Source organism: Erinaceus europaeus, chromosome 2 (genome assembly GCF_950295315.1).
Source record: "Erinaceus europaeus chromosome 2, mEriEur2.1, whole genome shotgun sequence".
Taxonomy (NCBI): domain Eukaryota; kingdom Metazoa; phylum Chordata; class Mammalia; order Eulipotyphla; family Erinaceidae; genus Erinaceus; species Erinaceus europaeus.
In genome coordinates this window covers 43,542,158-43,566,575 of record NC_080163.1, presented here as the reverse complement: position 1 = coordinate 43,566,575, position 24,418 = coordinate 43,542,158, and the positions used below count along the sequence as shown (strand labels likewise).

The window sequence follows — 24,418 nt, the reverse complement described above, 5'->3', positions numbered from 1 at the left end:
AGGCAAGATTTTGTTCCCACATCTAGGGAAGGTCTGTGTCCTTTACCCAGTCACTCTGAGCCTGGCTAGGGGATGGGGCAACAGACACACTCCACATAGTTTTCTCTTCTGTCACAACACAGGAGTGGCTGGGGGCAGGAAATCTATGCTGGTGCACCTGTCCAACCCTGGACACCAGCCACATGAAATGGAGGTGGCCATGGAGGCCATGCAGATACCACATGGAAAACCACCAGCCTGGGTACTGCACTTGTCTCTCAAAACTAGAACTAGTTGTTCATAAAGATCTTTCCAAATACCAATGATGCAAAATATTTAGATGGTTCACCATATTGTTAACCATATTTAAACTGTCAGAAACCTTAAATATCTGAGCAAAACCTCAGCAAACAAAAGATATTTTGGGGACTTGTTATGTATGTTGCACAGCAGAGAGATTTGTAGTCTATACGACTTCCAAATCCTGTAAACGAAGCATTTCACTGTTGTCATTTTCAGCTATAGACCATCCCACGATTGTTGCCTTTTCTTTAGCTGTTAAGACATGGATCATTCATAAACATTTTTGCAGTCGTGTTACAAAAGTAAAATAAGCCCTGCTTGATTTCATTGGCTCTGATTGATAAGAGAGCTTGGAAGGAAAGATGATTGATTTCCCTGTACACATCTTAGAATTCTTTTTTTTAAAAAAAATTTATTTATAAAAAGGAAACACTGACAAAAACCATAGGATAAGAGGGGTACAACTGCACACAATTCCCACCACCAGAACTATGTATCCCATCCCCTCCCCTGATAGCTTTCCTATTCTTTAACCCTCTGGGAGTATGGACCCAGGATCATTATGCGGTACAGAAGGTGGAAGGTCTGGCTTCCCTGCTGAACATGGGTATTATCAGGTTGATCCATACTCCCAGCCTGTCTCTCTCAGAATTCTTTTTTTTTATTATTAAATTTTTTATTTAAAGGATTAACGAACAAAACCATAAGGTAGGAGGGGTACAACTCCACACAATTCCCACCACCCAGTCTCCTTAACCCACCCCCTCCCATGATAGCTTTCCCATTCTCTAGCCCTCTGGGAGCATGGACCCAGGGTCATTGTGGGTTGCAGAAGGTAGAAGGTCTGGCTTCTGTAATTGCTTCCCCGCTGAACATGGCCATTGACTGGTCGGTCCATACTCCCAGTCTGCCTCTCTCTTTCCCTAGTAAGGTGTGTCTCTGGGAAAGTGGAGCTCCAGGACACATTGGTGGGGTCTTCAATCCAGGGAAGCCTGGCCAGCATCCTGGTGGCATCTGGAACCTGGTGATTGAAAAGAGAGTTAACATACGAAGCCAAACAAATTGTTGAGCAATCATGGATCCCAAGCTTGGAATAGTGGAGAGGAAGTGTTAGGGAGGTACTCACTGCAAACTCTAGTGTACTTCTGCTTTCAGGTATATATTTTGCAGTAGTTTATGGATACGTGTGAACATAAGCTCTCTCTCACAGAAACTGGTGTATATCTAGGTTATGGGACTTTGTTAGAAGGTGAACCACCTGAGATGAAATTAGAGTGTACTATAAAAGGAAAGGTCTCACCCGAGTAATGAAGCTGAAGGGTTGTCATTCCACACGTGAAGTCTCTGGACACAGTCTGAGGTGAAGCATGTTGAGGTGGCAATCGTTGCGTTGGTTAGGTTGTGATCGGTGGATGCAATATTATTTGGTATGGATTGGGAGACGCATACGGGAAAGTGGGTCCTATCCAAAGGGTTCCAGGACTGGGGGAAGTAGGGACTCTATAGTGGAGATGTGAGGTTCCTGCTGTCTTAGGGTTCCAAAAGACAATGGATAGTTAATGTTATCATCACATTATTTGGTAATTGGGTTAACTTTGAAAAGTCCTTTTGTTATGGTTTGCTGTACAGTATCCAGTATCTTGTATATAGCTGTGCTATTGGATGCTTCTCTCAGAATTCTTAAGAGCTCTGGGAGTCAGGCAGTAGTGCAGCAGGTTAAGTGCATATGGCGTGAAGCACAAGGACTGGCATAAGGATCCCGGTTCGAGACCCTGACTCCCCACCTGCAGGGCAGTCGCTTCACAGGCGGTGAAGCAGGTCTGCAGGTGTCTTTCTCTCCCCATCTCTGTCTTCTCCTCCTCTCTCCATTTCTCTCTGTCCTATCCAACAACAATGACATCAATAACAACAACAATAACTACAATGACAATAAAAACAAAACAAACAACAACAAAAGGGCAACAAAAGGGAGAAAAAAGAGCCTTGAAGCTCTGGGTAAGGAAATTCTTTTGGAACCACAAAGGGCCTCTTAAAAGGTGTTTTGCCTGCAACTTGGGGAAACCACTGGCCACTCGATCTACTGGAATCTTCTTACTGTGTGGGATTTAACCTTCTCTGCCCACCCTCCTCAGCCCCCACCACCCAGGAGAATAGTTATATCATCAGCTGGGACAAATTCCCTAAAGTGATACTCACTTTGAATTCTCTGATAAACTCAGTTCTTACTTTGAAAAATTCCCTGTATGTTTTAACCTAATTCTTCTGCTGCTGAACTTTGTTTTGCCTAGCTTGACTACCTCAGACTACTCAAGGCTATTCTGGGTGACATTCTTTGAATAATGATAGGCCACAGATAATTTTTCTTTAGCCCTCTCAATCCTATGTTCCCCACCCTGTGGTCTCCCTTTAGCCACTTCTAATTAGCTTCTTTGATCCTTCCTATCTATCTATCTCTCCCTTGTTTGTTTATTACATTTCTTCCCCATGAATCTTTTTTCTGTGTTGGCAGTCTCTCTCTAGTCAGAGGAGCTGAGGCTGAGAATCTAGGGCCATCTGGTGGGAGGTATCTTCCTCTTTGTCCCCCACCACAGGTAGCTCCTCCTGCTTCTGATGTGCCCTCAAATTCTAGATGCTGTCTTTTTTAGTAGAAAAGTAAAAATAGTGATTTTCATTAAATAGCATATTGTGATAAAGAAATTATTATTTCTTTTATCGCCTGATATTTGCCAGGGATTAATACTAATCCCTTTATAAACTACCACATTCCAGTCCCACAACCATTTTATGAGATAAATTTTTTTTATTTTTTTAATATTTATTTATTCATTCCCTTTTGTTGCCCTTGCTTTTTTTTTTTAATTGTTGTAGTTATCGATGTCATCATTGTTGGAAAGGAGAGAAATTGCGAGAGAAGGGGAAGACGAGGAGAGAAAGATAGACACCTGCAGACCTGCTTCACAGACTGTGAAGCGACTCCCCTGCAGGTGGGGAGCCGGGGCTCAAACTGGGATCCTTATGCCGGTCCTTGTGCTTTGTGCCACATGTGCTTAACCTGGTGTGCTACCACTTAACTCCCATTATTAGATAAACATTAACCCCATTTTATAGATGAAGAAATTGAGATCTAGGGAGCGTTAGTAATATATCTCAGATGCACAGCTTGAAAGCACTACAATTAGATCTTGAGCTCCAGCCTCTGCAATCAGCTTTTAATCAGTAGTTTTCTGATTGAGTTTGAATTTTCTTGTTTTTATTTTTTTCAGCGGTAGGGCCTTATACACAGGCAATTCTACTGCTCCCGGTCCAATACTGTTTTTCCCCCAGAGGGAGAGGAAAAGAGAAAAACACAGAGGGCAAGACACCTCAGAATTGATTTACCATGTGTGGAGTTAATCCCATGTGGTGCTGGGACTTAAATTTGAAATCTCCTGCATGGTGAGGTGGGTACTGTACCAGGTGAACTATCTTCTGACTCTGGACTTTCAGATGAAACAAAAATAAAGCATATGCTTTACCATGTGTGAGGGGCTAGGTTTAAACCCATGCACCATGGCCATGGTTAGCATTGGGGGAACTTCATGTATCATGGAGTGATGCTGTGATATCTCTTTTCTCTCCCTCTCTAAATTAAAACCTATAGAAAACTAGACCTGGGAAACTGCTCGGTGGTCATATAGCACATGCATGAGTTCATTTCCTGTACATTCTAGAAAAACCTGGACCATTGTCCACTAAACAACAACCGAAGCATCTCTCTTCTGAGAAGATGCCAGCCATTTGTCTACAGTGTAGAAGAGACTTGCTGAATTGAGATGCTAATTATCACATTCTAGTGCAGCAATGAACTGGTATGGTGCTATGGGTCTCAATGTACCTAAGCAGCTGGAAATTTTCCTTTCGCAAAAAACATGACACTGATCAGTTCTTAATTTGTTTTAATTCTTTTAAAATGATTAATTAAGTTAATGAGCGAGGGAGGGGAGTGCACTCTGGCTCCCTCTGGCAAATGCGAGGCAATGCCATGGATCAAATGCAGGATCCCATGCTTGAGAAAGTAGGGGTGGGGTGGATAGCATAATAGTTATGTAAAGTGACTCTCATGCCTGAGGCTCCAAAGTCCCAGATTCAGTCCCCTGCAACACCATAAACCAGAACTGAGCAGTGCTAAGGAAAAAAAAAAAAAAAAAGAAAAGAAGGAAGAAAGAAAGAAAATCAAAAAAGAAAGTCCTATGATTTATCTACTATGACTTGCTTTAATTCTTTTTTTTTTTCTTCTGCCTCCAGGGTTATTGTTGGGGCTTAATACCTGCATGAATCCACTGCTCCTGGAGGCCATTTTTTTCCCTCTGTTTCCCTTGTTATTTACCGTTGTTATTATTATTGTTATCATTACTGTCGTTGTTGGATAGGACAGAGAAATCAAGATAAGAGGGAAGGATGGGGGGGAGAGAGGGCCACCTGCAGGCCTGCTTTGCCACTTGTGAAGCAATCCCCCTGCAGGTGGGGAACCTGGGGCTCAGACCAGGATCCTTACACCAGTCCTTGCTCTTTGCGCCATGTCGCTTAATTCACTGAGCTACTGGCTGACCTCCAACTTGTTTTAATTCTTAATTCACTTTTCTGCTACTTTAAATCTCTCTGGTGGTGGAGGAAGCCAACCATGAGGGAAAGGGTCTCACTGAAATCATATTCTGAGCAACAAGAGGGTTTTTGTTTTATTTTGGTGGTGGAAAAAAATATAAGCATGTTTGGAGACGCCAAGGGAGATCCAGAACTCTAGAGTTTGGGGGAAAGCAAATTTTGGGAGGTCAAGGAAAAATAAAAGTATGATGTTTGGGCAAGACCTTTGAAAGAAATACCTGGGTAGGGAGCAGCTATAGAGAAGATTTTACCCAAGAGATGAAAGGGTGGTCTACAATAAGAACAAACCAACGTGTCAAGTTCTGAGGACACATCCAGGAACACCAGGTGGGGTGTCAAGAAGCAGAAGGACCTGCCTGAGCAGTGAGTGCTTGGGAAGAGAGGAGCAGCGGAAGGTAGAGGCCACCTGGTTTTGTGGGACATCAGTGTAGCAGACAACAGAGTAGTCTCTGTCCTGCCTTTTATTTCTCTATTGCCTCTGACTTCTTTTCTAAGGAAAATGGACTTTTTGCCAAAAAGAGTAAAATAAACATGGTTAAGAAGACCTTTACCCCAAGAGCATTAGAAAGGAGAGGAAGAGTCACTGACTTCTCCAAAATAGTGTCTAAAAAATTAAATGATAATTTATAGACATTATTGAGAGGTGTGTGTGTGTGTGTGTGTGTATGTGTACACACACCTTTATAGGGTCACTGGGGACTGAGAGAGGAACTAGATGACTGTTTTGACTTTCAAAATAATGCACATTTTTCAGCTTTGGTTTATGAGCATTTCTAAAAAGAAAAAGTAATCAGAGTTAGTATGAGTTCTGTAAAAAATCATGCCAAACTAGACCTTCCTTTTCTTTCTCTCCCCATCTCACCTCCCCCTTTCTTAATTCCTTTTTTGTTCCACAGAAAACACCTCAACTTCATTTAAACTACTTGATGACTTATTAAAAAATGAATATACCTAGTCACTAACTCCTGGGTGAAGAAAGGAACCATTATTAGCACCCTAGAACACTTTCCATATTCCCACCTAGTTCTAATTTTCTTTTTCAGAAAGATTTACCAGCCTGGTAGATTAGACCAGTATTACGGACACAGGAGGAGTCTGCCATTCATGGAAGCATTTGACAGAATCGTGTGCTAATCTGATAGGTCAGATGGAGAAATGATACAACATGTGGACTTACAACTATTCAAACAATAAGACCTACTAGATGTGTACTTATAAATGGTACAGTGTCAGCAGAGCCTTCACTGCAGTTATGTGGCAAAGAACTCATGTCAGACTCTTATCTTGTGCCACCTGCATTCAGATTTCTATATGAGGACATGGGGACATATGACACAGACCAGGAAGGGATAACCAGCATATTGTACATGTGACAGAATGAGGATTAAAAAGAATAGCAACAGGCTAGGAAGAGGAGCCCCAGTATCAGAATAGCATTTTTTTTTTATTTTTTATTTAAGAAAGGATAAATTAACAAAACCATAGGGTAGGAGGGGTACAATTCCACACAATTCCCACCACCCAATCTCCATATCCCACCCCCTCCCCTGATAGCTTTCCCATTCTCTATCCCTCTGGGAGCATGGACCCAGGGTCATTGTGGGTTGCAGAAGGTGGAAGGTCTGGCTTCTGTAATTGCTTCCCCTCAGAATAACATTTTAAATTTCATTATTACATTTAAAATTTTTACTGATGTTGTAGTTATTATTATTGTTATTGATGTCATCATTATTAGAAGGACAGAGAGAATTGGAAAGAGGAGGGGAAGACAGAGGGGGAGAGAAAGACAGACACCTGCAGACCTGCTTCACCGCTTGTGAAGCGACTCCCCTGCAGATGGGGAGCCGGGGGCTCGAACCAGGATCCTTACGCCGGTCCTTGTGCTTTGTGCCACATGTGCTTAACCCGCTGTGCTACCACCAGACTCCCTACATTTAAATTTTCATAAACAATTATTTGTTAAAAAATAAATCTTGGGCACCGGGCAGTGGCACAAGTTAAGCACACATGGCGTGAAGTGCAGGGACCAGTCTAAAGATCCTAGTTCAAGCCCCTGGCTCCCCACCTGCAGGGTGATCTCTTCACAGGTGGTGAAGCAGGTCTGCCGGTGTCTATCTTTCTCTTCCCCTCTCTGTCTTCCCTTTCGGGGTGTCTCTCTCCTTCTCCGGCAGGGTGTCCTCCAGGGGAAAGGTAACGGGCTGGTTCTTTCTCGCTCACGTCAGGGGTGACACGAAGTAAAAGACACCAGGGGACTCTTAGCGTGAATCTAGAATCTGAGTCCTTGAGTCCCAGAATCCTAGAGTCTGTTTATTAGCAAAATTGACATGAGTTAAATAGAAAAGCAATGGAGGTAATTATTGTTGAAATATGACAGAAATTACAGGTTTCTTAACAGTCAGCATGCCCCTAAGGTAGGGGGCTGGTATGACAGGAATTGATGAGATACAAGACAGTTATTCTCCATAACACAAGCAACTTAATTATCCAAAGGTATTTGAGAGAAGCATAGCGGTTAAATCAGTAGGGTGAGACAGAGAGAAGATGGATATCAAAGAGCCATATAGTTTGGAATTTCTCTTGTCTAGGGTCTGAGGTGTGTGATGAAGTGTGTGATAAGGTGTGTTCTTCTGTGATCAGAAGGTGACTTTGAATAAGTGAATCTGTGGCCATGTGGCCTGTGGTTAATGGAGGGAAGTATTGGGGTATCTGTTGGCCTGAGAGTCAAGAAGGAAAGAACCAAGTCTGAGTTTCCCCCCTTATGCTCACCTCGGTTGAGAGAGACTTACCAAGAGGTTATCTTCTCAGACCTCCATCCAAAGATGGGGGTGGTTCTCCCTAAGCTCTATCAGGCTTACACATGTTCCCAACACTTCCCCTCCTCTCTCCGTTTCTCTCTGTCCTATTCAACAATGACAATAACAACAATACTAACAACAGAAATGATAACAGGAATGATAAACAACGAGGGCAACAAAAGGGGGGGAATAGCCTCCAGGAGCAGTGGATTCATGGTGCAGGCACCATGCTCCAATGATAACTGGAGGCAAATAAAAAATAAGTCTTATCATCGGAAATAAACATGACGTCTTACTACCCATATCATTTGTAACCTTTTTTTTTTTTTTGGTTGCTATCACTTTTCTTTAAGAAGGATGTATGTGAAGCCCTTGACTTATAAAAGATCATGTGAACAGCTTCCAAGGGATTGATCTGATCCAGTATGAGTCAGATCTATGATTTGATGTGGCCTGAGGCATGTGGAGCAGAGTGATGCTGGGACAGAGGCTAAGGGCCCACTGGAGTCTGGAGGGGTTGGCTAGCCTGGATTCCTGCAGGAAGCTTTGGGCCCCTCCGCTGTGGGGATTCGTTGGTATGTGGAGCAGCATCTCATAGAGCAGTGCCAAGAAGGCGAAAGGTTTCAGGAGTCATGTGGGGAATCACTGCAGGATTCCATGATGCCAGACTGTTAGAGGGCAACTTTCTCTCAACAGCTGGCTGCTCCTAAGCTTTAAAAGGGCTGACCTGCCAGGGCAGGGTCAGGTGACTCTCTCTGCTCTGAAAAGGTAGACTTAGGGCCAGTGTGTAAAAGTGTCATATTAACAGATGTCAGGTCTATATCAGAAGGCATCCTCTAGTAATTGGAAGTGTTTACAATTGCAAGGGACTTGGCAGTAGCTCAGCAGGTGGAGCCATGTACCTTTCCATGCAAGAGGCTCTGGATTTGACCCCTAGTACCATATGGGAACACCATGGACAGCACCGTAGAGCTGTATGGACGGCACAGTATACTAATGTCTCTCTACCTTCTCTCTCTCTTCCTCTCTCTGTATGTAAGATGAAAAATGAATTAAGCTAGTGGAAAGCCATCTTGCTCTATGGTGAACTCTCTATTATATCATTCCTCAAATACTGGGTGGCCTGTTATCAGAGAGATGTGCTAATTAGTAAAATTTCAGATGTTGGTCTAATTACTCCAAGCACTGGTCCTCAGGTGCCAGACTTTCCTCTGAGAACTTTGTGGGACCATTTATGGAAAAAAAAAAAAAAAACTTTTGAACCCATATTTTTCAATTGTGATTCAGTATTATAGGTCAATGGCTAGAATTAGTTTGCTACTTGGAGAAATGACTGGTTCCACAGCTAGTGGAGGAAGAAAAAAAAGATGAAATCTTTTTTTTTCTTTTTTTAAAATTTTTAAAAAATATTTATTTTTCCCTTTTGGTTGCCCATATTGTTTTATTGTTGTAGTTATTATTGTTATTCTTGATGTCATCATTGTTAGACAGGACAGAGAGAAATGGAGAGAGGAGGGGAAGACAGAGAGCTGGAGAGAAAGATAGATACCTGCAGACCTGCTTCACCGCTTGTGAAGCGACTCCCCCTGCAGGTGGGGAGCCGGGGGCTCGAATTGGGATCCTCATGCACTTTGCACTGTGTGTGCTTAACCCGCTGTGCTATCGCCCGACTCCCTTAAAAAACAAAAATGAAATCTTATACACAGCATCTTGTGCCAGAAAACAAAAGGTGCTCAAAGAGTGATAGAAATATGTAGAGGGAAAAAGACACAGAATTCAGTATGAAAAGGCTCTGATAGCTAAATTAGTGATAAACTGAACATCAAAATAAGCAATGCTAGAAATGGATTATAGCCCATAAATAAGAATCCATGTTCATATGAATGAATGAATGAATGAATGAATGAATGAATGAGGCTCACAGACACAGATAAAAGCAATCATGTAATTTAATGCCATTTGAAAGACTTCACAGTAATCATTGTTTTAAGACAGAATAGTTGATGGATGCCAGAACTTGTGGGTGCAAGTTTGATGAGGAACAGGCTGTCTTCATATCTCAAATTGTCTTCCCTGAAAATACTCATTTTGAAGGGACAAAGGGTATCTGAAAAAGTAATAATGGGGAAGTAATCTAAGTGCACGTGACTGACTGTGGCTCTGACCTCATGTCTCCTTCCAATACACACAACTCAGTCAAGTCAAGGTAAATTCTCAGACAAATGCAAACTGAGGAACACTTTATCGCTGTCCTGTGCTCTTTCAAATCATCAATGTCATGAAAAGCAGAGACTTCAGGAAGGAAGGCCAGGTGAAAGGAGATATTCCTGTAGTCCTGAACTAGACCTCAGGCAAAAATAATTTTTCTAAGAAAAATATTATTGGGACTGTTGACTAAGCATTTGTAGGTCTTAAGATCTGTATCTCCAAAAAAGTGGACCAAGGAACTAAACAGATAGTTTTCTAAAGATGAGATACACATGGCCCAATGACACATGAAGAAATGCTCCACTTCACTTGTCATTAGAGAAATGCAAATTTAAAGTGCACTGAGATACCATCTCACACTTGAGAGACTGTCTTACATCCAACTCTGCCACACTGCTGGTGGGAATGCAAACTGGCACAGCCCCTTTGGAAGACTGTATGGACAGTCCTTAAACAAACATGGATTTGCTTGTGATCCAGCAATACCATTCTTAGGCATTTATCCAGTGGACTCTCAAACACTAATTAGAAGAGACATACACACCCTTATGTTCATGGCTGTATTACTCACAATGGCCAAAGAGTGGAAGCATCTTAAATGCCCATTGACAGATGACTGGCTAAAGAACTTATGGGGGAATATAAAAAGGAGAAATTATAGGATATTTCATGGAATACTACTCTGCAAAGAAAAAAGAATGATATTGTGTCCATTGGGACAAAATGGATAGAACTGTAGGGGATTATGCTTAGTGAAATAAGTAAAAAGATGAAAGGCAACTACAGATGGCTTCACTCCTATGTGGAATCTGGAGAACTGATACATATAAACTTGCCCCCCTAAAAAAAAAAATCCAAACAAAACAGATGCAAGCAAACTTTCTTTTTTTTTATTAATGATTTAATAATGATTAACCTTTGTGGCATAAAGGTTAATCATTATTAATAATGATTAACCAAAGTCCTGCATTCCATCCCCTCCATTGGAAACTTCCCTATTCTTTATCCCTCTAGGAGTATGGACCAAAAATCCTCATGGGATGCAGGGGGTGGAAGGTTTGGCTTCTGTAATGGCTTCTCCTCTGAGCATGGACATTGGCAGGGTGATCCATACCCCCATCCTGTCTTGATCTTTCCCTAGTTGGGCAGGGCTCTGGGGAGGTGAAGTTCCAGGACATATTAGTGAGGTTGTCTGCCCAGGGAAGTCAGGATGAAATCATAGTAGCATCTACAAATTGGTGGCTGAAAAAAGCAGTAAGATATAAAGCAGGACAATTTGTTTAATAATCAGGAACCTAAAGATCAGAGTAGAGCAGATGGAGCTTAGGGTCTTGGTGTGGGAAGAAACTAGGCAGTCCTTTTTAGATATATTCCAAAGGGCCCATGGCTTCAGTCATTTTTGCTGAGCCCAATAGCTAACATGCAGGTGGGTTAAAAGTATTGTCTGGGAAGATGGTATCAGAGTTGAAAATAGGACTACCAAGCTGGATTAGGCCAGAGAATAGCTTCCAAACCATTACCACTAACTGGATATACCATTAACTGTTAACCCCATCGATCTGACTTAGGCCCATGTCTACTCATATTTAGCACAGGAGCCTGTGTAACCTCTGAGTCCCTGTCAGTCTGAGCTCACAATTCATAGTCACAGGGACATTTTAGATTGCATTCATTTCAGGACCAGCCTTACTCAATTGACAGTGAAGGTTGTCCCAGCCTCCCTTTGGAGAGTGGGAGAGTCCCTAGCACTGCTGTTCTATATTGAGGGCAAGGTGTCCTGTAGAGGCCCACAAAAGGGTTTATGATGATGATCCTGATGGAAATGACTTTTTCTAAGACTTTGTTGGTAGGTGTGATGTGGAACATAGCATTGTAATCTTGCAACCTAACATACTATTAATAACCATTCCCTGCCCCCCCCCCAAAAGTCCCAGGTTCAATCCCCTGCATCACCATAAGCCAGAGCTAAGCAGTGCTCTGGTAATAATAATAATGACAACAACAACAATAATATTTTTTTTAAGGTAGAAAAATTGACATGGTGGAGAAAGATCTTAAGATCTTTAAAGATGTAGAGAGGGGAAGAGAGAGGGAGAGAACAGAAAAGGGGAATAAGGAGGAGAGGGAGAGGGAGCTATCTTGCCAGTCTAAGTACTTGTGTTTCACAAATCAACCACTCACATATTACTGACAAGATGAGACCCTGGGGAAGGAATATCTTTTTCTGGGTAGGAAGGTGAGTGTGCCCAGCTTCATCAGGCAGGATCATAGCCGATTAAGGCCAAGCACACGGCACTCGGGTGCAGCCTCCCCAGCCCCACCTTCACCCCAGCACCTTCTCAAGGATCATTCCAGTGCAATGGCAGTTTTCCATGTTGTTAAGAGAATGAAATGCATACATATGTTGTTCTGTTTAGAAATATGAGGACTTACAAAAAACTCAGATGTCCCCACCTGTCCCCATCATCCCTGGACAAACCCGAAATCCAGGTTTGTTCTGGGACTCTGGATGATGTTGAGTTATTTCCTCAACCCCCATCTAAATGTCCATCCTAATAGTTCTTCCTTATCTCATGGTTCTGCCATTTCCAATTTTTCTCCTTTTTCCCTGCTTTACCCTTGGCCCTCCCTCATCGACACTCCTTCCAGTTCTCCCCTGAGCAGAGTTTCTGAGATGTCTGCGTTTGTGCACACCCCCTGGGGCCGTAGCCTTGCAGTTACAAAGGACCCTGCTCCAGAAGAGCCTGTGAATGGTTTAATGCCCTGCCCTCTCTGTCTTGAAATTCCTGATAGTTTTTGAGCAAGGGCCCCCCAGCTTCAGGTTGCCCCCTGAGTGCTGAGGCTAGAGAAGCAGTCTGGGGCTCCCCAATGGGCTTGGCTCTGCACGCTGAGAGCTGCTCCCCTGACCTGACACATGCTCAGCTCCAGTTAACTAAATCATGACCTCTGGCCTTTGGCAGACAGCTCACATTGCTACATTGCTGTCACCCTGACCCAAACTGTTTGGTTTCTGCAAATGCAATCACTTCCATTTCTGCACTCCTCCCCACCCCGCAAGACTTAGAGTAGCAGCTGCTGCGTCCCTCTGCACAGACAGCTGACTCGCCTGCTGATGGTGAACATCCCAGTAATCCAAGTGCTAATGGTATTTATTCAGTCCAGCCAGCTTAGCCCTGAACAAGCTTTATTCTCATTTATCTTGTCAGATATGAGCTATATCCTTAATATCTTTGTGTTGACTTTGAACACACCTTCCCCCCTTCCCCAATATCCCTGAGAGGCAAGCTGGGCCCCCGCCCTTTTAACTCCTGTCCCAACTGTCAGTACCCCACTTTCCAGAAGGTAAGGTGAACCACCCCCTTCTCCAGGCCCCATGTGACTGTGTTTTGGTCCTGAATCTGTATTTGTAGGTCTGGAGCAGCTGAGGCTGGCATCTGTGCGCCCAAGGCCTCTGGGCTGAATCAGACTGTGTCCTCTAGGGTATAGTCTAGCTTCTCTACAGGGAAACCCTCTCTAATCATTTAGTTAGAATACATTAGCTAGCATTTTGGAGTTCTTTAGCCATTCTGTCTTTAGCAAGGCAGTTTCAACTCTGTCTCACAGGTGAGGAAACTCAAGCGAGAGACTTGCCCAAGGTCATAGCCATTGTTCTAGGATTCTTACAAAGGCTCTGCTTCTCCTTTTTTCTGCGCCCCCTCCCCCAGGGTTATCAATGGGGCTTGGTGCCTGCACTATGAATCCACTGCTGCTATGGCCATTTTTTCAATTTTATTATAGGACAGAGAGAAATTGAGAGAGGAGAAAGAGAGAGAGAGAGAGAGAGAGAGACCTGCAGACCTGCTTCACTGTTTGTGAAGTGACCCCCCTGCAGATGGAGAGCCGGGGGCTCAAATCAGGATCCTTGCGTGGTTCCTTGCTCTTCATACTATGTGCACTTAACCTGGTGCGCCATGCCTCACCAAGGCATCTCCACCCTGACCCAGCCCCAAGACCTCACTGTTAAGTTATTCTGGGTCTCTCCTCCCCTGGATCACATGCAATGAACATTCAGAGCCCACGGCTGAGCTGCTAGGGAAGAGAGGTTCTCAGAGCACATTGGTGCTGTCTGGGAACTCCTTCCTTGATCTCCCACCCTCCATTGCTCTGTCTCACAGCCCCTCAACTCTGGGGTAGCACTGGAAGACTGTTTCCATAGAGTGTTGTATGGTCCCTCTGAAGTATCTACGGAGCCCTGAGGCCTGGGACAGTGCCCAGGGTTAGCATGAGCCCCTCATTCAAGGTGCCTAGGAGAGAAGGCCGGGCTCCCAGGCTGTACCCTGCCCTGTGACCACACACTGCTCTCCTCACCCCAGTTCTCAGGACTCTACTGAAGGTGTAAAAGTGAGCTTGTTGTCTTTTGAAAGTAATTTCATCAAGTTACAGAAGGCATCAGACTTCTTTTTCTGATTTACTTCTCCTGTGCTTGATCTCTTTTCTCTCCTGTTCTGCATTGGCCTCTCTCCCCAGCATGGGGGAGACTCAGCTACTGTTTGTGTGACTGTAGGAGCATCTTGCTGCCAGCAGCCTTCCCTGTGGTGAGGAGGGCTGACTCAGTCCTGACTCCAGCAAGGAAGACAGCCCTGGGTGACCCTTATGGGCCTGGGCAGTGAGCTGTTTGGCCATCTCCACGTCACAGGTCCTCTCCTCAGACCTGAGGTTTGGGAGCCTGCCCCACCAGGATGACAAGGAGTAGAAGGGATAGCAAAAAGGATGTCAGTTCTGGGAGCTGGGTACATATACCACAGAGCCAGAGCACACCAGCTTTGACATTGTGCCCCCAGCTCCCTTCCCTGGAGTCTGGGCCCTGTTTCTATGTGCTCTGGAGGCTCAATTCTTTTTTTTTTTTTTGTGGGGGGGGATAATGTTTTACAGTTGACAGTAAATACAATAGTTTGTACATGCATAACATTTACCAGTTTTCTGCATAACAATACAACCCCCACTAGGTCCTCTGCCATCATGTTCCAGGACCTGAACCTCAGTTTTGGCTCTGAGTTTAGTCTTGTGGTGGACTGAGGATGGAGAAGCAGAGGTTCTGTGAACCTGAACGTCAACCACAAAGAGGACAGGACTCTTTGGCATGACCATCACATCTGGTGTCCCAGCCCACCCAGCCCTGCCCCATGTGGGCTCTACCTTACAGCCTTCCAGTGAGTGTTATCCCTGCCTCTCCACACCCCTTATGCTGTTCCCTGAGCACCTGCCCTTCCTCCTATCCAAACATTCTTGTCTACACCTATATTCCTGGGCATCTGGTCTTGCTCTTCTTGGGAAGTCCTCCTGGCTTTCCTGAGCTGCCTTTGAACCTTAGTTTCAGAGCCACTCGGCTCTGCTAAATCAATAGTAAATAAAGCCTTTATTCATCCATGCTGAAATCTATAAGGAGAATCTGACAGTGTGATGCTGCCTTTTTTTTTTTTTCTTCTTCTTCATCATTGTTAGGTACTGAGTTTGTCTCAAATTGGCCAAAGTGAGAATGGGTGAGGAGCTAGGTCTCTCAGATCTACTTTGGCCCTTGAGAGCTTGTTTGGAGGTTCTAGCAGGGGAGCACAGCTACTCGTGTACTTTTGGCCAGAGACTGGTCCGTCTCTATTCGGGGAAAGCTGTCCTTTTCAACTGAGCACACAGCTCTGGGAGGGACGCGCATGAACCGTGAGGGAGGAAGGGGACATCAGTGGGGTGACAGATGTCTCAGCCAGGTTGCCCTCACATCTCACATCTACTTTGGATCCTGCTTTGGTGCTGGGCGGCAGAGAGCCTCCTACTGTATGCAGGGCTTTCCTCAGCAGCTCCGTGTCAGCAACTGCCTGCTGGATCTCCTGTGGACAGAGGGCTCTCTGGCCCTGACCCACACTGCGGTTCCTGTGGACAAGCCCACCAGGGACACACAGCTCCCCGGGGCCTCTCATTGTCCCTCTCAGGTCCATGGGGATTTGTCTCCATGCTGTGTGCCCTCCCCATTGGTCTTGGGAGTTGTTTTCATATTGTTTGTGCAGGGGTTCTCTTAGAGGGGGTGTCTTTGCTCCTTCTCACTAGGTGAGGCCTGGGTGGGCAGAGTCCATGACCTCTACATACTGTCTCCTCGCCCCTAGCATGGCCATCTGGGAGGTGGCAGGGGTCTCGGGACACCCCCTCTGTTCCTGAGTTTCCATCTTGACTCTGAGGGATGGCGGGTCATGTTCTCAGCAGATAGGACACTTCGTAGACTGTCTCTGACAGCCCCTGCAGGTGTGGCTCTTGGGGTGCCCCCCAAGACTTATGCTGCATCGGGCCTCACAGCTCCCCTTCTCTAAGAGGTGGCATCTGACGTTTGTGTGAATCTCTCCATGCGGTCGTCATCTTTTCTTAGACCCTGCCTGTCGCGGGTGAGCGTTCTCAGGCACATGATGGCAGACAGCCCTAATTAGCTCAGACTCTGATGAAGCAGCTGCCTTTCTCACATTGGGGGGCAGGGGAGAGGCTCCACTCCCAGCCCCTTCCCCCATATCAGCACCCACCTGCCTGTGGAGAGGGGCTATGACCACCCTTCCCCGGGGACCCACCATCTCCAGGCCGCTGACAGGGACTGCAAGCAGGGCTGGTGACACTGATGTACTTCCTTTCTGATTTAGGAGGACACAGCAAGGAGCTGCCCCCATTTTACCTCAGGAAAACCAGCATAGGGTACTAAATCCCCTGTGAGCCGTGGAGCCAATACTTGGTGCTTAGTGGAAGCAGAGTGTGGCCTGTTGTCACTGTACACAAGCAGTTTTCTGGAGATCCTGGTGTAACAGCCCCCACCTGCCACCCCTTCTCTCAGGATTTCCAGCCAGGACGCCCGCTGACTTGGCTTGGCTTCCCTTCAGCCTGACTCATTCTTCAGGGTGTCGCAGGGACCCCCTGCCAAGCTTGGGGCTGAGGAGGACAAGTGCTCCAGGGAGCTGGTGGCCTGGGAGGATAAGACAGCAGGAGCCAGAGTCAGGCACATACCTGGTGTCCTTGTGGGTGGGCAGTGCTCAGACCACAGCCTGACCCCTGGCCCAGATCTCACCTTAGGCTCTGTGTGAGTTAGCACCGTTTTTCTCTCTGCCTCACGGTGGGCTGACAGGGAGCTTTTTTCTCTTCAAGGGTCTGTGCTTGATACTTGCTTCTTAATTGATCACTAATTTGATCTTAGGATGCTTCCCTTGCTTGAGGCTTTCATGCCACAAAGATCCAATCAGGAGGACTATGCCTACCATCTTATCCTTTCTCTCTCTCTTCCTTCCTTTCTTTCTCTCTCTCTTCGTTCTCTTTCTAGTATTTTTTCTTTCCTTTTCCTTTCTTGCCACCAAGGTCAGGGACTCGGCACCTCACAATGACTCACATTGCTCCGAGTGGCCTTTTCTTTCTTTTCTTTGTTCTGATAGAGACAGAGGAAAATGGAGGGAGAGAGAAAAACTGATAGGAGAGAGACCTATAGCACTGCTCACTGCTCATGAAGTTTCCCCCCGCAGGTAGGGAGTGGAGGCTTGAACCTGGGTCCTCAAACATGATAACATGGTACACTCTACCAGATGAGCCATCAGCCAAGCCCTGCCTGCCATAATTACATACATCTTGTCACTTTCTCCTTCCCAGTATGGGGAGAAGGGCTCTGGACACAGTTCTGGGCTTGAGTATTTCACTGCTACCCATTTGCTGCTTGGTACAGCCACGGTTGTGAACATTGTCCTGCCACTCCTTGTTTACACCAGGCTCTGTGCTGAGTGTGAGAATTCAGGGCAGAGGAAATGGCAGTGGTGTTCTGGCGGCATGGAGGGTCTGTGGGGAGGCAGCTGGGCCCAGTATGCTGTTGGCTCTGTAGGCACTCAGACGCTCCCTTGGTCTTGTTCTTCCTCTTTCCCTTCCTCTCATAAGCCTTCTTGCTTCACTTTCCTCGTGTGCTGCACACAGGAGAGGAGGAGTACCCTAGCCTCGAGGAGCACCATACCCCATGGGGAGAAGATCTGTCAGTCACTGCCCCAGTGTGTGATGTGTCTAGATTCTTAGGAGGAGGCGCATCAACACTGACTTCAGGAGTGTGGGGAGGGGCTCCCACTGGAGCACCCTGATGTAGCACTTGTGCTGTCAGAATGACATAACATAGAATTAATAATAATATCCCTTTATTAGCAATAGAATTGGTAATAATTCTGTTAATAAATAATGATGTTAATAGAGGTGATTCCCTTTCCAGATCACTCAACACACCAGCTGCTGGGCATGGGGAGATGGGGGCCCTTGGCCCTGTCATCTGACCATAGGCCTTGTACCAACTAGATCCTCCCTGAATGGGGGGGGGGTCACTTCCCCAGCTCTGTTCTGGCTAGCCTGTGGGGCCCCTCTGTAGTAATTAAAAAATAAAAGACTTCTGTGGTCACTTTTGATGGGGGTTTCACACATGGGAGGTTTATTACAACACTGATTATGCAGGCACACAAAAACTGTTGGAGCAAAATCGGCAAAAGGGGACAGAGTGGCTAGTCATGATGGCAGGGTGCTGTGAGTCTTTAAGCTAGTCGCCAGTGTTCAGATACACATGTTCAGGTCAGGGGAAGGGGCGTGGCAGGTCGGGGAGAAGGACCAACACGGGAACAGCAGCAGGAACAGAGAGCCCAATTTCTGCCAAACATTCACTTAGATAACTTCCTATACACCCACAATCCCTTGTGGGTTTGAGTAAGTCCATCGTATGCTTTTCAGGCTGACATCAGCTGCATGCTAATTACATTCATGTCCCATAATCCTTTTTCTCACTGTGAGCTGTGTTCCCTAACACACTTCCTTCCATATACTGTGTTGCTCCCAGCAGTGGTTGTGGTGGGGGTGTTGGCTCCCTAACCACCCTGTCCCTGTGCTGGCCATGAAGAAGTGCTCCCAAGTTAGCCGGCAGATGTAAAGTCACGCTCTCATTTGCTGCTTCCCACAGCAACCCGAAGGTCCAGGTGGAGGCCATCGAGGGCGGCGCGCTGCAGAAACTGCTGGTCATCCTGGCCACTGAGCAGCCTCTCGCTGCAAAGAAGAAGGTGCCTTCTGCTTCCTCCTCTACCCATGGAATCTGAAAGAACAGGGGGTCCATCATCTCCAGGCTGTGCCAGTCACTTTGGGCCCCTCCAGTGGCCCTTACTGGGTGGCGTCAGTGTGGCCACCACCTAAGCTGTCTGGAGGTCAGGCTCCCTGTGCACCAGAGCACCACTTCCTTTCCTGGGCCTCTGAGCATTCGATGAGATTGATGGTGTCTGACTGGCTGTCCTAGACTTGGGCTCTGGAGTGGAGTGTACTCAAGTTGGGGGGGGGGGGTAGGAGGGATGGGGACCAAGGTCTTTGGAGTCCCTCTGGCTGCCTTTTCAGGCTCCAGGGGAAGGTGTTCCTCCCTCGTGACCTGTGTGGTTCTGCCTCGCCAGGTCCTGTTTGCACTGTGCTCCCTGCTGCGACACTTCCCGTATGCCCAGCAGCAGTTTCTGAAGCTGGGCGGGCTGCAGGTCCTGCGGAGCCTAGTGCAGGACAAGGGCACAGATGTGCTGGCCGTGCGCGTGGTCACCCTGCTCTATGACCTGGTCACTGAGAAGGTGGGTGCTGGGCCCCCTGGGCCCCTGCCATATCTGTCTATTCCGTCCACCTCCTCACCCCTCTTTTTTAAAATTTGTTTTTATTAGTGATTTAATAATGATTGACAAGATTGTGGGGTAAAAGGGGTTCAAGGTCTACACAGTTCCCACCTCCAGAGTTCCATATCCCATCCCTCCACTGGAAGCTTCCGTATTCTTTTTTTAAAAAAAATATTTATTTTATTTATTTATTCCCTTTTGTTGCCCTTGTTGTTTTATTGTTGTAGTTATTATTGTTATTGTCGTTGTTGGATAGGACAGAGAGAAATGGAGAGAGGAGGGGAAGACAAAGAGGAGGAGAGAAAGACAGACACCTGCAGACCTGCTTCACCGCCTGTGAAGCGACTCCCCTGCAGGTGGGGAGCCGGGGTTCGAACCGGGATCCTTATACCGGTCCTTGTGCTTTGCGCCACCTGCGCTTAACCCGCTGCGCTACAGCCCGACTCCCGCTTCCGTATTCTTTATCCCTCTGGGAGTATGGACCAAAGATCTTTATGGGGTGCAGAAGGTGGAAGGTCTGGACTCTGTAATTGCTTCTCTGATGAACATGGGCATTGACAGGTCCATTCCCCCAGCCTGTTTTTATCTTTCCCTAGTGGAGTAGGGCTCTGGGGAGGTGTGGGGTTCTAGGACACATTGGTGAGGTTGTCTGCCCAGGGAAGTCAGGTTGGCATCATGGTAGCATCTACAACTTGGTGGCTGAAAAGCATTAAGATATAAAGCATAACATTTTGTTTAATAAGCAGGAACCTAAAAGTAAGACTATAGCAGATGAGATTTGAGGTCTCCATTCTGGAAGAAGCTAGGAAGTCTATTTTAGGTATATTCCAAGGGCCTATGACTTTACTAATTTTTGCCTGAGCCCGACAGCTAACATGCAGATGGGCTGAAAGTGTTGTCTTTGGGAAGATAGTGTCAGAGTTGAGAAAAGGACTAGAAAGCTGGATCAGGGAAGAGAGCACCTCCCAAATATGGGAAAAGTATGTAAATAATGTAAATACCGACCTAGGGCCCGTGTCTAACCATACTTAGCACAGGAGCCCATGTAATAACCTCTGCATTCCTGTTGGTCTAAACTCACGTTCCATGGTCACAGCTAGGAACATTCTCGGCTGTACATACTTCAGGACCAGTTTTCTAACAGAGTACTCCTGAGCTAGCAGGCTAGCCCTGAGCTGGGCAGGGAGCAAGGCAATGGGTGGGACCCCTCTTTAGAGCCACAACCCCAGGTTTCTGAGTCTGTATGTCTATAAGGAGCCACTACTGAGCTGGATCTCCAGGACTGGTGGGGAAGGAGTGCTGGCAGTGGTCAGGGCTTAGTGTGACACAGGGCAAACATAGGGCATAGCTAGGATAGCCATGTGTGAGTGAAAGGCCATGGGGCTGAAGCACTACACCTCAGAGCCACTGCAGAACCCAGAGCCTGGCCAGGAGCCAGGGGCTAGCTTGAGGCTGAGCTGGGAGAGACTAGAAACTGTGGATGCCTCCTCAGGGAGCTCTGGGCACAGGGGCTTAGAGAGGCTGCCCTGGGGACCATGAGGACCTCACTTGCTAGTTGTCTGGGAGGAGACTTGGTGCCTGGCCCACTCTGGTCTTTGTGAGCCTGAAAAGTGTCTTAATTAAGGAGACCGTGGAGCCGGCCAGGCCTGGACTCTGAGCTCAGCTGCTGCGGAGCGCTGGCAGGGCTCTCAGCTGCCTTACTCAGCCACGCTCTTCCTGAATGGCTGACTGCAGGTTAGTGGAGCCGGGCTGGGCACAGTGCCACAGCCAAGCTAAAGGCCAGGAACCAAGCCCTTCTTCCCCAACTCCTCCCCTGGCCTGGGGCTGGAGGTCAGAGCTCCTTGTGCCTGCTTCTCTCCCAAGCTATATGAGCACCTCTCTCTCAATCTCTCTCTCTCTCTCTCTCTCTCTCTGTGTGTGTGTGTGTGTGTGTGCTGGCTCTCATTCCCTCAGTCTGTCTCTCTTTCTCCCTCCCTCTCAAATTTACTCATATTCTGCCCACCCCATCCTGCACCCCACTTCTGCAAGCTGCAGAAACCAAGTTTCTCAGAACAGCAGGGAAAAATGTGTCACCCACATCCAATTAATAAGACCCGGGCACAGTTGATGTCTCAGGAATAGGCCAACCAGCCTGGGGAAGGGCATGGCATTGGCGTTTGCCAGGAGATACCGCCTTCCTCCTTCCCCTGATGTCCATGGGCCTCTGCCATGGTGAGGTAGAGAGCTTCCTCCAGGCAGTCTCCCCAGGGAGCCGTGAAGATCAGGGACACTAGTGTCTGCAGACAGTACGGAGACAGCCTTCCCACTGCAGGGAGGAGGGCAATGCAGGGGCTTCATCCTGGGAGTACTGAGACACAGACCTCAGCCTGCTCTGTGCTCAAGGCCTTCAGGGCATCTATGTTCTTGTGGTTCCTCTGAAATAAAGAGCCAGCCAAGCTGGGGAAGGTCCAGGCCCACCTCCAGGAAGGGGTGACTGGCTGCCAGCCGGTGCTTATATCTCCAGGATGGAGTTTGTGGGAAGGCAGCAGCTTCCATGGAGATTTTACACCTACCTCTGACTGCTGCATCTGCAGAGACACAGCCTCCACAGATGGGGTGCCCCTCCCCATCTCCTTCACCAGTATTGACAGGGCAGGGTCCTCTCCCTGCCTCTGCTGCTGGTCCCCATTTCTGTGCCCTCCCTCCCAGCACTTCCCGGCAGACATTTACCAGCTTCTGTCCCAGGTTGTGTCTCAGGTTGCCAAAGCTCATGGTCAGGTTCCTGACCTCACTATGGAGTCAGGTAGGTGGGAGCTGTCTCCCAGACCCCTTGGGGAGAATTATGTGACAGCCACCCAGGTGTGACATGCATGGATTGAACCCCTTCAGGAAGACCAGGTCCTATGGGCACAGGGTTCCAGGGAACACACACACACCAGAGGTTGAGGAGAGGTAGCTGCCAGGACTTTGGGGAATAGGCTAGGAGAGAACTGCTTAGCCATTCTCAATCTTTGCTGTTCCAGGAAGCCAACCCCCAGGTCTACAACCCCCCCCCCCCCCACTTCCTTCGCCAACCTGGGTAAGAGTCTCGAAGGTCCAGGCAGCCCTCCGCATACCTGATTACTCCTTTCCCTTTGGATCTAGGGCAGAGATTCCATCTTTTTTCTTGTGGGATGAGAAGATTTAGCACAAACCATGTGGTAAATTTCTGTGTGGTGCCCCCCAGCCCCCCACCCCATCTTCCCTGCTTTCCTGACTCTGGCAGGACTGGTTCCCACCACACAGATAGGGCTGCATTTCTGTACTGTAAAGACACAAGCAAGTATGTGATTTCCTCACTAACTTTCCTGAACTTCCCAGGCCACCACCCTCTTATATGAAGGTTCCCTTCCTCAGAGGGATCCCCAGGTCTCCATGTGTTCTAGGTCCTCCCCAGCCTGACCCTTAAGCCTCATGCCCTGATAACCAGAATAGCTTGTCTTCAGAGGAGACATCTCAGGCTACTGTGGACCCTCCATTCATGCCACTTGGAAAACCCCACTTCCCCTCCAGACTCAGGGAACTGTGGTTCTTTCTGTGCCCTTATCCTGGCCTCTGAGGGAATAGATCTGTATATATGGAAGGCACTCATGTAGCTAATGCCTACTGAGGAAAATATATGTAGCAGCACTTAAGACTGAAACTTCATTGGGTGTGTTCTTTGTGCTAGGCTCTGGCCAAGTGTTCATCCTCCTAAGTCCTGAAGGGTTGGACAAGCTTCACTCAGGAGAGAACACTGGGCCTTAGTCATTCACTGCTGGGGTAGAGCCTCCAAAAACGCACAGCTGGATTAAGTGTTAAGTGTGCTGTTGAGGAGTGGTCCCACTCACTTTAATTCTCCTGCTACACCCTGAGCCCCCTGAGGACCCTGGGACTGTGTCCAGCTTAGTTTCTTTGGCACACTTGGTGTGGTGTGGATGGAGGACAGATGGGTGTGGGGAGGGTATATGTGGACATGTGACTCCATCTGACCTGTCTCCCATGAAGGCCTTTGAGGCCCAGGGTGGTGAAGGGAGATTTGGGCTCCTGGGTCATTGCCATCCCTGGAGAGCTGACCCTCTTGTGTGTTCTCTTCTCCCCACCCCTGGGGCCCTGCTCCATGGATGGCAGATGTTTGCAGAGGAGGAGGCCGAGCTGACCCGGGATATGTCCCCACAGAAGCTGCAGCAGTACCGCCAGGTGCATCTTCTGCCCAGCCTGCAGGAGCAGGGCTGGTGTGAGATCACTGCACGCCTCCTGGCCCTGCCTGAGCACGATGCCCGAGAGAAGGTGCTGCAGACTCTGGGTGCCCTGCTGGCCACCTGCCGGGATCGCTACCGCCAGGACCTCCAGCTCAGCCAGACGCTGAGCAGCCTACAGGCTGAGTACCAGGCATTGGCTGCCCTGGAGCTGCAGGAGGGTGAGGAAGATGGCTACTTCCGGGAGCTGCTGGGCTCCATCACCAGCTTGCTGAAGGAGCTGAGATGAGGTTCCCCGACACAGGGGCTGGACTGGGCCAGTGAGGCCGAGGGCACCAGCAGGGGGCCTCTGAGGGGACACCATGCAGGAGGGAGGCCTTCCCTGTGGGCAGAGGTGTGACCTGGGCAGTGCTGGCATGGCATTAAATAGAGGCATCAAGGCCAGTCTGTCTGTCTACTATGTGTCTGTACAGAGGGGGCAGAGCTGTGCCTGAAGCCCCCAGGGAAACAAACTGTTGGGTGAATAGGTGGGGTGCCTGGCTCCTGAGGGCCCTGCCAACAGACTGGAAGGGTGTGGGTGCAGGAACAGAAGACCCAGATGGGACCTCATTCATCTCCACTTGGACTGTTTGTATCTGGGACCTTGGGA

At 47.6% G+C, this 24,418-nt stretch overlaps 1 protein-coding gene across 2 annotated transcripts in view; it reads left to right on the top strand.

The window, feature by feature from the left end:
- The window catches only part of SIL1 (SIL1 nucleotide exchange factor), a 315,958-nt gene extending 291,745 nt beyond the window's left edge, over positions 1–24,213 (top strand). For both annotated transcript variants that reach the window (XM_060178915.1, XM_060178910.1), the window contains 3 exons: positions 18,895–18,991; positions 19,370–19,534; positions 23,702–24,213. In XM_060178915.1, coding sequence (XP_060034898.1) covers positions 18,895–18,991; positions 19,370–19,534; positions 23,702–24,058 — 619 coding nt within the window. In that variant the 3' untranslated portion in view covers positions 24,059–24,213. The remainder of the gene's footprint in view (positions 1–18,894; positions 18,992–19,369; positions 19,535–23,701) is intronic.
- Positions 24,214–24,418: the final 205 nt, after the last annotated feature.